Source organism: Saprolegnia parasitica, assembly GCF_000151545.1.
Source record: "Saprolegnia parasitica CBS 223.65 unplaced genomic scaffold supercont2.40, whole genome shotgun sequence".
Taxonomy (NCBI): domain Eukaryota; phylum Oomycota; class Saprolegniomycetes; order Saprolegniales; family Saprolegniaceae; genus Saprolegnia; species Saprolegnia parasitica.
The window spans coordinates 158,554-170,267 of record NW_012156434.1 but is presented as its reverse complement, the minus strand read 5'-3'; the positions used below and the strand labels follow the sequence as shown (position 1 = coordinate 170,267).

The following is an 11,714-nucleotide window of genomic DNA, read 5'->3' as shown; positions in this document are numbered from 1 at the left end:
ATTTGCCTGCTTCCGCGTCGACAAGAGCAGCTTCCCGACACACAGGGCGTCATGCAACAGCTCCGAGCGCTCCTCACCCTCCTACTGCTCGCCGCTGGAGCCCATGCACTCTGCCACTGCAAGCGAACAACCCGCAGCCGCTCCATGGCACAGGCGATGACATCCTTCGATGCTGTACTGCCGCCGTCAATCGACTGGTGTGAGCGTGGTTTGTGCACGCCGTCATGGAACCAGCACATACCCGCGTACTGCGGGGCTTGCTATCTTCATGGTACGCTCTCCGCCGTGCAGGACCGGATCAAGATCCTGCATCACAAGCGCGGGTTCTCGGGCCCGGATGTCATGCTCGGACGCCAGAGCTTCCTTAACTGCGCACCAGGACATGGCTTTTCCGACGGCTGCAACGGCGGCGAGCCGACCGACGTGTACGACTTCATGCGTATCTATGGCCTGCCAGACGAGACCTGCCTGCCGTACAACGCGACGGACCACACCAAATACACATGGACGAACGGGACGTGCCCTCCCGAAGGCTACTGCATCGAGTACATGAATCGATGGCACCCCTAATGCTGACTGTATCCGGTAGTTGCATGTATACGAACGACAGTCCGAGCACGCCAGTGTGCTTTCCTGTGACCAAGGTGCTTCGGTACCGGGTTACTTCGTTCGGGTCAATTGCGGGGGAAGACGCAATGCTTCGGGAACTACAGAACGGACCGATCACATGCGCGATTGCTGCCAACGTCGACTTTACCGTGAATTACACGCGCGGCGTGTACGTGGACCAAACCAATTTCACTGACCTCGACCACGACGTTGAGATTGTCGGGTATGGAGTCGATGCGGCGACAGGTCTCAAGTTTTGGCACGCCCGCAACTCGTGGGGCACGTATGTACACATCATCGTGTTACAACCAACGTTCTCACTCGCGATGTAGCTACTGGGGCGAGAATGGTTTTTCAAAATCGTGCGTGGCAGCAACAACCTCGGCATCGAAACCGACTGCTCATACGCCGTGCCCGACATTGCGATGGAAGACCTCGTCTGGAGCCGTCATGCATCATACGGCGGGTCCATCTACGGTCTCCGGCAATTTCCGTCGACGAGCACGTCAGACACACTGCTGGTCCGCGACTCGACTGACGACATCGCGGTCAACGCATCGCGCATGGTCGCGTCGGACTCGGCAGCAGCGCCATCTGCGACGATGGCAGTTCCATCGCTTCAACTGTACTGCGGAGTCCTCATTGCCACCACGCTTTTCGCCGGAGTCCTCCTCGGCCGCATCTCAATCCGGGGTCGTAAACGCGATTATGTGCCGCTTGGGTGATCGTAATATCAACTTGATAATAACAGTGTCGCACCCAGTTAATGATTGCTTTCGCAAGCTTACGCCAAGCTGCCCATCGGGTCCCACGCGGGCAACACAATCGGGTCGTTGGCCTCGAGAAGTGCAAGGTGCTCGGGGGTCAGCGACGCCTTGTCAACGACGACCTGGTACATGTGCTCGTCGAACCAGTCGGCCGTCATGACATCGTAGCCGTTGTCACCGCGCTCTGTGCCCCAGCTGTTCTCAACGCGCCACTTGTCAGGCTTCTCCTCGTCAGGCTTGACGTTGTAGCCCGTGAAGACCATCGCGTGCGTCATCTCGCTTTCCTTGTGGCGGAGGCGACCGGCCTTGTCCTGGCCGAGCGTCGTGCCAAAGGCCAAGTCGAAGTCGTAGAGCTTCGTGCTCATAATGCCGAGCTTCTTCAAGCTGCTGGCCTTGCCGACATCGCAACCAAACCACACGGGGAGGTCGTTATCGATCGTGGCCTTGGCGTACTTCCAGAGCGCATCGATGGGGGTGTTGATGTAGAAGACGCGCTTGCCGCCGACAACGTTACCAAGCTTGTCGACCGTCATCGTAATGTCATACTCGTGGCGCGGATCGTTGACGATACTGACCATTTCAGATACCTTCACGGGCACGTGCTCAGCGTAGAACGCTTGTGGCGTCAAGTCGGGGAAGTACACGTGCTTCTTCTCCTTGTCCTGGACGCTGAAGTCAAACTTGGTCGGCGGTGTGCCCAAGTGGATGATCAGGATGCGGTGGATGACTTGCATCATTTCGGCCTTGCGCGCGCGAATCGACTCGATCTCGACGCCCGACTCGTGGAGCGAGCGCAGCTCCTCGGCGAACTCGCGCAACTTGGACTTGAGGAAGACATTGAGGTGCGCCGAGAGCTCCGACGAGATGAACTCGCCGTAGACATTCTTGGGAACGACGCCGTACTTCTCGACGACGTTGACAATCATCTCCCACTGACCACCTACGCAACGACTCTTTTACTCCGGGCCAATAATCGGTAGGAGACAAACCATCGCACGTCGGGTCCGTGAGGATGTACTGCACAAGGCGCGAGTCCACGGGCTCATTCGCCGTCGCGATGACGTTTTCGAGGCACCAGTTGCACTTCTCGAGCTTGTCCTACTCCAAGATACCGTTTAAGCGCTGACTTGCGCGGACGAGAATACCCAAAAGAAGAGGTACGTCTGCGAGAGCTCAAAGTCCGGGTCGAGGTTGTACTTCTTCTGGAGTGCCCGACGCATGAGCGTCGAGCAGGCAAACAGCCAGCAGCGACCCGAGCTCTTCTGGTTGCAGATCTTGGCATCGGGGAGGCGCTTGGAGAAGACGTGGTTGAGCGACTGGACGTGGCTGCGGTCCATGAGCGCCGGGCCCCACTCCGTGGACGTAACCGTGTTGCGAGCGAGCTTGAAGCGCGGCTCGGCCTCGAAGGCCTCGAAGGATTCGTTCAGAAACTCATGGGTAAGTTCGGCCGCCATGGCAGATTGGATTGTGATGCAAAGTCCAAGTTGAAAGTGCGGTGCGGAAATCCGAATTGCCCTATACGAGTACTTTGCAGTGTGTGATAGGCTATCTAGAGTGGGAATACGAGTCAACATGCACCCAATAAGGTAATTTATGACATGTCGCACTAAGTGCACATCCTCCTTCCCTCGAGCACCCAAGACGCTGCAGTCAGTGTACTGGTCTTTGGATATGCGGGATTGTCTCGGGGACAAAGGCGGGTCGGAGCAGCACCCAGAAAGCAGTACCCATCTCCCCAAGCGCATCTATTTGCGTCAGAGTAGATGGAAGGCAACACGAGCGAGGCGCCGCAAAGAGGGTATGTATGCTCGGTCCCTTGGCCTGTTGGACTCACACTGCAACATGGATCCTCCCGTCTCCGACGACCGATCTGGTTGAAGTTGGGATTTCTGATAACGAAGCTATTTCCAAGTTGGACCGGCGCTTGTCGGCGGACGCGTGGGCAGCTGCTCGCCCGCGGGAAGCACGTGACTGTTGTCGATGAACGTTGTCTCGCACTCTTCCTCGGGCACGTACACGTGACCAGCGTCGCTCTCGGCCTCAAGCACGTCCGCGTCGTTGGTAAAAAGGACACTCGTCGCCATGTCCGGCACGTGGGCCATGCGGCGGCTCGTCGCGCCGTTATTCGCGCGTCGTCGCTAAAAGAACGATTATTAACAATCACGACAAAGTACTGCGTACGAGGTCGGGGTCAGTGCACTCTTGGGCCTTCCGCAATACGCCGTGGTATATGAGTACGTCGTCCATCATCACCTCAAACTCCCGCACCTACTTCATGTCGTCGTGTAAATGCTGATGGAAGAAGCACGAACCCCGCGGGAGGGCGTCTTGCTGTAGTTCCAGAGCATGAGCTTGGAGAGCACGATAGGCTCGTCAAAGAAGATAAAGATCTTGACGCTCTCGGACGAATAGTTGAAGGGCGTGAGCCACATGTGGCAGTCGTCATACGTGTTGTTGATGCCGTCGTAGAGCTTATCGAGCGTGCGCACGTCGGCGTCCTTGCTCTCCGGGAGGACATTGATGTCGCGGGGCACGGCCTGGATCTGGTCTTCGCCAATTGGTACGAGCATATTTTGCGCATCGTAGAGAGCGAGGCCGTTGAGGCCGACGTAAAACGGATCGCCCCACGTCGACATGATGACGATCTTGACGATGCAGCCGCATGGAAACAGCGGCGTGTGGTACTGCTGACACAGCAGCGTCTCGTCGATTTTGGGCATCGCGTTCTACGAGTCCAGCGTCAAGGACTGCTTTTTAGAGACGCAGCGTACGCTGGTAGCCTTGGATTCGCGCGTCTCATGACGTGGGGCCAACGCACGTTGGCTGCTCATGCGCTTGGGGTCGGCGGTCGGTGGCGGCGGGTGCGCGAACGGCTCAGTCTGGAAAAAGTCGCCCCCAATGGATCTTGTGAGCACGGTCGACGACGCGTGGTGCGCTGACTTGGGCTGTACAAACTGGCCAAAATCGAAATTCGAGTTGCCTACGACGCTAAGAGCACCGACTCGGCAAACACGTTTGTTTCTTTCTACCAGGAGCCTTTCGAATCAAGAAGCCTTCGGGCGGGGACATCCAGTCCCCATCCATCATGATAGCGAGGCGCTTGACACCTGCGTGCATTGTTGAGACTTGATGCAAGTGAAACAAGTAATCTAACCTTTGTACGAGTCCTCGAGCGACGCGTTGTAGTTCCATATTTTGAGAGCCCCAACAGAGAGGCGCAAGCCAAAGTTGATCACAATCGACGGCTCTGTCGCAAGTGGCGTGAGCCACATGTCGTCAGCGTCTGTCGAAATGTTGTTGGGCGAAATGAGCAGCACGAGCACGCTCGGTGGGAAGAGACAGTCCGCGTCGATCGGGATTGTGTCGAAATTGCCGTCAAGTATCTCAAGGCCCGTGAGCCCCACTTCCGTGGGGTCACCCCAATTGCCCTTGATGAAGAGCTTGATCTCTTGGCACATAACTGGTCGATCCGCGCCCTTTTCCCGCGCAATCGGGGCTGTTCGAGGCCGAAACGGTGAGAGCGCTGGCGACGGCGCAAACGCCGCTGATGGGCGCATCTATCATCGACGCCATTCGTCCAGAGTTGAAAGTTACCGTCGCTTCGTACCCCAGACGACGGTTCGCAAATTCCATTGGTGCTTGTTGGCATTGAGAGCAGATCCTTTTGTCGCCCCCGTTTCTCTAGTTGCAACTCATTGGGTCCAGCACGAATCGAGGAAAAATGAGACCGCCGGTCTTGGGGCGTTCGGCGGGAATATCTTGCTCCCACCAGCTCAGATGGCGTTTCTCAGGCCCCTCCGTCGCGGCCGCGAGCGTTCGGGGCGTCGCTTCATCTTCTTTTTGCTCATATTTTTCAATAACTTGGAGGATGGAAGGATTCCGCGTAAAAAGGATGCACTCGCAGCACGCTTCCTACACCATAGGAGAAGATGTAGTCTAAATGGTGGAGATCGCAATCGACCATCGAGTCGACGGCGCCGACTGCGCGCTTGACATCGCCCTTGAAGATGAAGCGGCCGTCGAGGGAGATTTCCATGTAGCGTGCGCCTCGGTACGAGTGGATGCGCGTTGTGTTGTAGTTCCAGACGCGCATCATTGCAATCGAGACTGGGTAGTCAAAGTCCATGTAGATGTAGTGGTTTTGTCCTGCATTCTTCTGTTGTAGTGATTTGTCAAACAGAAAACACACACGCACCGCGCTCGAAGGGTGCCAGCCACGCATGAAGCTCGTCGCACGTGTAGTTGTGGCCATCCACGATCTTGTCAATGGTGCGCGGGTCCTGTGTCGTTGGCGAGTTGACGTTCAAGTCCGCCGGGTGCGCCGACAGCTGTTTGTCCACGTCCTACGTCCGGAATTCAATGATACGAAAGCGTCGACGGTGAAAGCTGACAGACCGAAAGGCGGACGAGGTGGCCAGTGTGGTCGAATATCTAGACCAGCACTTTGTCAGTGTGAACGAATCAAAATAAACCGCACCTCGATGCCCATGAGACCGACTGGGCACCATAAGAGGCCGCGTGTCATGAGAACCACTACCCTGCAGAGATGAGAATGTTACCGTAGTAAGGGTCGCCCCTACGTCCTACGATGAGTGATACTACACAACCAGCAGCCGCTACTGCACCAGGTAGATAGAATATTGAAGACACAGCGCTGGCCTCGCGGCAACTCGGGGATGTCGAAGCACGTCGATGGACCACCAAAGACCCGGCCCGTTGGTGTCTCGATTGGCTCCATCTTGCGCCCAAACGGCTTCCACTCGTCGTCGTCGATACTCAAGCTGTCGACGCTGTCGTCCAGCCCATCAATGTTGACAAAATGAACATTGCCTGCGTGAAGACGGTGCAGCCTCTGTACGAAGAAGGGCATCGTACCCTCCGGGTCTACGACCGTTTGCATGATCGCGTGCTTGTGGCCAAGCTCGCGTCCAAGGTTCGTGCGACCAAACGACTCGAGCGACTTGAGTGACTCGGTCAGTGACTGCTTGACCTTGCTGTTGCCACAATGAAAATGGGGACAAGGTTTCGAAAGCATACCGCTTGAAGCTTGTCATACGCTTGGCGCGCGGTCGAATCTCGGGATCTGCGGTAGGTTTGGGCAGCGGAAGGATCGGTGCGCGCGGGCGCACAGACGACGCGAGCGTATCATCGCCATGCGTTGAGCGCGACGGGAAGGATGACGCTTTGGGTGCATGGTGCTCGTCGCTGTTGATCCAGGAGGGCACCGACTGGGGGCGAATCGAGATTTCGAGCTTGGCGAGCGAGTCGAGCATCGGTGGTAGCTCATCGTCGTCCATCCGAGCAGTGCGTTTTACTACTTTTCTGACCTTCGAAAGATACCAACTCCGATCTCCCGTCAATAATTAGAATCGCGTGACGAACTCGGTTGTCTAGCCTCCTCGAGCACTTGAATGCACCACTCATGTTAAGGCCCACTCTTCGAGAGCCCTGCCAGTGCGGCTACATGAGCTCGCATCGAAAAGTCCATGGAGCAGGTGCAATCTCGGTGCTGCTAGCGTCGTCGTCGCTTCCTGCATCGCTCTATAGACACAAGTTGAGAACCACAGTGCTTCACTTTACGTACGAGCTTGAGACGCTTGGCGGTCGTAAGCTCGATGATGGACCGCCGCCGTTTTCTAGACAGGGTAGCCGGCGACGGCGGTGGCGACGAGTACGTGTACGCTAGGGATTCGAGCGCTCTTGGTCGGGCGTTGATAGTCGGAAGAGCTTCGACGCGCTTCAGCAACGCGAGTGTCGTCATGTACCGATGAAACACCGCGTACTCGCGCTTGGTGCTCGCAACGAATGCGTCGAGGAGCGGTCTCATCTCTGGCGACGGATGCACGCGGCGCATGTACATGGCCATGCGCACACATTCGCGAAAGAGGGGTGCGCCCGTCGCATACTCTCCAACGAGGCAGTGCTCGCGTGCTGTGACTATGCTCTGCGCCAGGTCCACAACTTGGTCCATCTTGAACGTTTGGCTTGGCTAAAATGCCGCCAATTCGTGAGTGGAAGCGGCTTTTGTTGGAATTTCGTCACCCAAGGTACATGCACCATCAAGATAGCCTTAATAATGCAATGAATGACGCAGCAACGTTATTGACCTTTCTTGCTCGGGCGTTTCTCACCGGTGCCACCTTTCGCAAGGAGTTCCAAGCGCTGCTTTTGCACGTGTCGGACGGACGAGGCCGAGAAGGGCACCACGATGTCCCGAGATGGCTTTTGCAGCGCCTCTTCGGTGACGTGCACCGTGTTTTGGCACGAGAGGCAACGCACGGGCATCGAGCTAAGCAGCGGCGCATCATGGTTCTCACTCGATCGCGTCTGTAGCGTAGCGAGACGCTTGTTGACAAAGCTAAAATGCGCCGTTTCGGACGAGCAAAAGTGAGCGATCCACGCACCGCTGGATTTGGGCGACGTCGGGCTTGAGACGCACGTACGACGCGAGCTCGTTGACGTCGTCGACCGAGGCAGTCGACTGTACGAGGCGGCTAATCTCTACGAGGTACATTAGTTATTACGACACAGTTAGTACCAAACCATCTTGGAGGGCTTGATTCGCGCGCGAGAGCTCTTGACGGTCCGGTTTGGACCCAAGTCGCGCCACAAGCGTCGACATCTGCCCGGTAGCGTTAGCAACGTGTCGAAACAAGCGCCATCCAACCTCGTGCTCGATAGATTCTTCGCGCTCGGCGGCCAAGTCACCGACGTCGCGGATCGCTTGCTCCAGCTGCTCGCGCACTTGAGTGCGCTCGGCGTTGAGCTGGTTCACAACACTCTTGAGATCGTCTTCGATGATCATCGTCTATGGAAAGGTGTGTGCAGCGGCACAAAGCGTGGTGTTGGTGTGCCTGAGTGTTGTTGACGACGTAGTCGAGCTTGATGCCAATGGCCTTAATCACTGTCTGGAGCTGGTCCAAAGCAGTGAGCGCCGTCGCGTGCTCGGACGCGGTCGCTCGCAGCTCTACGTTCATTATGCAAGCCGCTGGTACCGCAGTGAACGCACCTTTGTCTACTTTGTTGTGGGCCGCAAACGTAGCTTGGATCCCTTGAATCCGCACATGTACAGGAGCGATGGAGACGTAGGCTTGCGCTTGTAGAAGCAGCTCTTGAGCAACGCGAGTCAACGCAGGCTCTTTGCCAGACTCGTTGAGGCCGTGAAAGATCGCATGGAGCGCTGGTAGTATCCCATGCACATGTCTTTCCATATCCTTGTCCTTGGCATCGTCAATACCTACGGTATCTTTCTATAGCACGCCGGAAAGAAGTGGGATATACCTCGCATGGCACCATCAAGTTTAACGACCGCTTCGTCAATGGTTGAGCCAGGGTGAACTTGTCTCCAGTCACTCAATTTGTGGTGAAGACACGAAATATCGTGGCGTAATTTGGCCGCTAGCACTGTTCCTTTTGTAAATATCGCACGAGAAACGACGCAACCCACCGTGTACGGCAGGTAGCAAGTTGGTGTTGGCGTCCAAGTCGCTTCCCAACGTCAGGTGCAGTGCATCGCCAAGAAAGTGTACGAGTCGGTAGAGGCGCTGCGCTGTACTTTGTGACGACTCGGCGACCGCGTCGACTCCGCTCTTTATCTCTGCAGCCTTCTTTCGGAGCTCTTCTGTAGCACGCTCGACCTCACGCTCCAAGGCATGCAAAAGCCTGTCCTGGCGGCTGTCATCGATTGGAAGCTCTTGTCGCTGGCTTTGCAGTGCTCGTCAACGGTTCTTGCGAGCGGTTCGAGCTTGGCGATCGCGGCCTCTAATCGCACCATTCATTAACGCCCACGGATGGCGCATCGAGCCAACCGAGACGGACAACAGCTTCTTGCACAGGAACGAATGTCTCCATCGGTACCATCGACACTTCCGGCTCGTCGTTGTGAACTGTCTGCAGCTCCAAGTTAGTGCCGGTACCCAAGGCACTATGGAACTAAAGGATACAAAAGCATGATCATGCAGGGAACCGCACGCTAGTTTGGTGTCGACATCGCTCATTTGGTCGAGTTGCGTTTTTTGGAGCTGGAGCTGGGCCTGCTGGAGCATCCCGAGCGCGACCTGCTGACTTTTGACTGTTGTTTGCAGCGTTTCGACAACTCGGTGGAGTTCCTGGACGACAGCTGTGTTGGCCTCGACCTTGCTGACCTCGGCCTGCACCGTCTCGAGCACTGCCTCGACGCTGCGGACGCGACTTGCCACCGTGGGCTGCGCGGTCGACGTCAGGATCTTGTTGGCACCCGCCGAACCCTACATAAGTCTTTACACATGCGTGCTTCTCTGCACACAGACGATACGTGGATACGCATAATGGCGACGACGTGGCAAATAGCCCAGCGCCAAAGCACTCGGTAGTACGCGGGGCTCTTGGGGTCTTCTGAGGTACCGTCAGCATCCGCCGTCTCTGATGCGCTCTCATAGTCGCTTCGTGAAGGCGCGGTTTCAACCGTCCCCAGGTCCCTTGGTACTGCATCTTCGCGGATCATGCTCTGGATGAGGTTGCCATGGGAGAGTCGTTCACTCATACTCAATCGTCGTCGCAGCGGAGGGCGGACAAACTCGAGCGGTGGTGATCCACTAGCATCGGGCTCGAGAGAAGACACCGCCGGTAGCGATTCAGAACTCTCTTTCAAAGCCTCAGTCGACGGATTGCCTTGCTGATGAATTGCGTTTGGACTGGGTGTCGGACTGGACTCGGGTGTAGACGCTGGTTCGTTGCCGAGTGTTGAGATGCTCTCGACTTCATCTTCGACAACGACTGTATCGGCATTTGTTGCTGGGGCCGTTGGTGCCATCGGCACGGTTGTTGGGAGCTGCGGGGTTTCCTCGTTTGTTGAAAGCACCAACGATGACTCAGCCTTTGCGGTGGGCGATGTACTTGAGACTGTGACATCCGTCGCGGAGGGCTCAGTCGGTGGCACAGTCTCTTTGCCAACCGAAACGACGTTGTGGGCAGCTGCTTCGCGCCCCGAAACAGTACCTGCGCGAAGCCTCGATGCAGCAGAACGGTTGGTTTCTGGTGTTGATGCCCGCGTTGACATATCCCCACCAAGGGGTGCTCGTAGCGCGTTCTCGGCAGCGCTGGACGGTCGAGAGATGTCGTTGTTGCTGCGGATGCTGCTACGGTCCGTACGCAAAATAGACTCAACGTGAGCTGGCAACGCAATGCGCGGCAGTGAGTCGCCGGAGAGGGTCCCACGCTGCGGCTTGCTAAGCATAGACGCAATGACATCGAGCTTCGAGTCGAGCGAGACGGGCGTGATGCCTCCGTCTACAGAGCCACTGCATGAGTAAGCCGAAAAACCATATTTTGATGACCATCATCCAGGCCTTCATCGTTGATGGATTTAGAGAGCATCGTAATGCCGTAGCGCATGTCGACAGACGCCCTCTCTTGCCTCTCGAGGCGCTTGATGACGTCTTTCTGCTCCATCTTGACCTTAAAAATGAACTCAAACTTTTGTCGAGCTCCGTAAGCTGGTCATCGTGCGAACTCCGCGCGTCCTCGAGGTCGTCTTGCAGCGCTACAATCGCCCGATCCTTCTCGACGTTTTCGCGCTTGAGGCTCTCGATCTCGGCCGAGAGAGTTTCCATGGACCGCTCGAGGCTGTGCATCGTCTTCTTGGCCTCGTTTACGTAGTCCATTGTGTCGCGGACCTTGAGACGCAGTGCTTGGATCTCGTTCGCGCTCACCTTTTGTCGCGCCTCGTCCTCGGCGCGAGCGATTGAAGTCGACATGGCCGAGACGCAGCGGTAGAGAGATGCCTCCTGCGCCGCGAACGCAGTCCCGAGCTCTGGCATGAGCTCCTCGAGCGTTCGCGTCGTTTCCATCGTCGAGCACATGGACTGAAACTGACACGAAAAACTACCGCGCAAGAAAAGACGAAAATTCCCATGCACTTATATCGACCTTATCGTTCAAGCCAGCGACGATGCTGCTTGCTTAGAGCTTGGCGAGGCCCGGGATCTCGGCGAGGAGGTCCGCAATGTCCATCGACTTGGGACCGCCCAATGGCACCTTGCGGAAGGTCGCGAGGCGCCGCGCAAGCACGTCGAGTTCCTTGCCCTAGTCCCAATCAGTACCTGCACAGAATTGTCGATATGCATATGTACGTCGTGGTAACGCTGCGTGAGAAGGACGAGGGTCCGCGGCGTGGCCCCGCGGGTCTTGGCGGGCTCTTGGACCATGTGCACGACGCTCCAACGCTCGAGGATCGCGAGTGCGTTCTGGAGCGTCTCGAGCGAGCACGACTCGTAATGCGCGATGATGCGCTCGTGGTACATCTACACGCAGTCACGTCACCCTCGCAAACCACGCGTCGCGTGCTACCGTCTCGGCGAG

At 56.8% G+C, this 11,714-nt stretch overlaps 7 protein-coding genes across 7 annotated transcripts in view; 1 reads left to right on the top strand and 6 right to left on the bottom strand.

Annotated features, from left to right (window-relative positions):
* Positions 1-5: 5 nt before the first annotated feature.
* Positions 6-1,334, top strand: SPRG_08809 (hypothetical protein; the record flags this gene model as incomplete). Its single annotated transcript, XM_012348038.1, has 3 exons — positions 6-545; positions 590-896; positions 942-1,334. The coding sequence occupies exons 1-3, from the start codon at positions 52-54 to the stop codon at positions 1,332-1,334; spliced, it is 1,194 nt and encodes a 397-aa protein (XP_012203428.1). The 5' UTR covers positions 6-51.
* On the bottom strand, positions 1,298-2,835 carry SPRG_08808 (hypothetical protein). The gene is made up of 3 exons (XM_012348037.1): positions 2,522-2,835; positions 2,366-2,474; positions 1,298-2,316 (listed from the first exon to the last, which is right to left on the bottom strand). The coding sequence occupies exons 1-3, from the start codon at positions 2,828-2,830 to the stop codon at positions 1,394-1,396; spliced, it is 1,341 nt and encodes a 446-aa protein (XP_012203427.1). The 5' UTR covers positions 2,831-2,835; the 3' UTR covers positions 1,298-1,393.
* Positions 2,836-3,277: 442 nt separating this feature from the next.
* SPRG_08807 (hypothetical protein) lies at positions 3,278-6,649 on the bottom strand (the record flags this gene model as incomplete). The annotated part of the gene is made up of 16 exons (XM_012348036.1): positions 3,278-3,514; positions 3,558-3,644; positions 3,689-4,102; positions 4,148-4,356; positions 4,406-4,483; positions 4,531-4,933; positions 4,984-5,057; positions 5,105-5,288; positions 5,338-5,522; positions 5,572-5,719; positions 5,772-5,807; positions 5,854-5,873; positions 5,936-5,952; positions 6,002-6,206; positions 6,252-6,370; positions 6,414-6,649. The coding sequence occupies 16 exons, from the start codon at positions 6,647-6,649 to the stop codon at positions 3,278-3,280; spliced, it is 2,652 nt and encodes an 883-aa protein (XP_012203426.1).
* A 187-nt stretch (positions 6,650-6,836) lies between these two features.
* SPRG_08806 (hypothetical protein) lies at positions 6,837-7,362 on the bottom strand (the record flags this gene model as incomplete). Its single annotated transcript, XM_012348035.1, has 2 exons — positions 6,961-7,362; positions 6,837-6,917 (listed from the first exon to the last, which is right to left on the bottom strand). Exons 1-2 carry the CDS (start codon positions 7,345-7,347, stop codon positions 6,837-6,839), a joined length of 468 nt encoding a protein of 155 aa, XP_012203425.1. The 5' UTR covers positions 7,348-7,362.
* Positions 7,363-7,445: 83 nt separating this feature from the next.
* On the bottom strand, positions 7,446-9,550 carry SPRG_08805 (hypothetical protein). The gene is made up of 9 exons (XM_012348034.1): positions 9,348-9,550; positions 9,185-9,300; positions 8,824-9,137; positions 8,658-8,780; positions 8,386-8,613; positions 8,044-8,343; positions 7,920-7,998; positions 7,781-7,877; positions 7,446-7,734 (listed from the first exon to the last, which is right to left on the bottom strand). The coding sequence occupies exons 6-9, from the start codon at positions 8,179-8,181 to the stop codon at positions 7,476-7,478; spliced, it is 573 nt and encodes a 190-aa protein (XP_012203424.1). The 5' UTR covers positions 8,182-8,343; positions 8,386-8,613; positions 8,658-8,780; positions 8,824-9,137; positions 9,185-9,300; positions 9,348-9,550; the 3' UTR covers positions 7,446-7,475.
* A 50-nt stretch (positions 9,551-9,600) lies between these two features.
* SPRG_08804 (hypothetical protein) lies at positions 9,601-11,224 on the bottom strand. The gene is made up of 3 exons (XM_012348033.1): positions 10,691-11,224; positions 9,670-10,643; positions 9,601-9,622 (listed from the first exon to the last, which is right to left on the bottom strand). The coding sequence occupies exons 1-2, from the start codon at positions 11,213-11,215 to the stop codon at positions 10,002-10,004; spliced, it is 1,167 nt and encodes a 388-aa protein (XP_012203423.1). The 5' UTR covers positions 11,216-11,224; the 3' UTR covers positions 9,601-9,622; positions 9,670-10,001.
* Positions 11,225-11,315: 91 nt separating this feature from the next.
* The window catches only part of SPRG_20700 (hypothetical protein), a gene marked incomplete at both ends in the record, with an annotated part of 2,522 nt that continues 2,123 nt past the window's right edge, over positions 11,316-11,714 (bottom strand). The window contains 2 exons of the mRNA XM_012348101.1: positions 11,316-11,438; positions 11,486-11,656. Of these exons, the coding sequence (XP_012203491.1) occupies positions 11,316-11,438; positions 11,486-11,656 (294 nt within the window). The remainder of the gene's footprint in view (positions 11,439-11,485; positions 11,657-11,714) is intronic.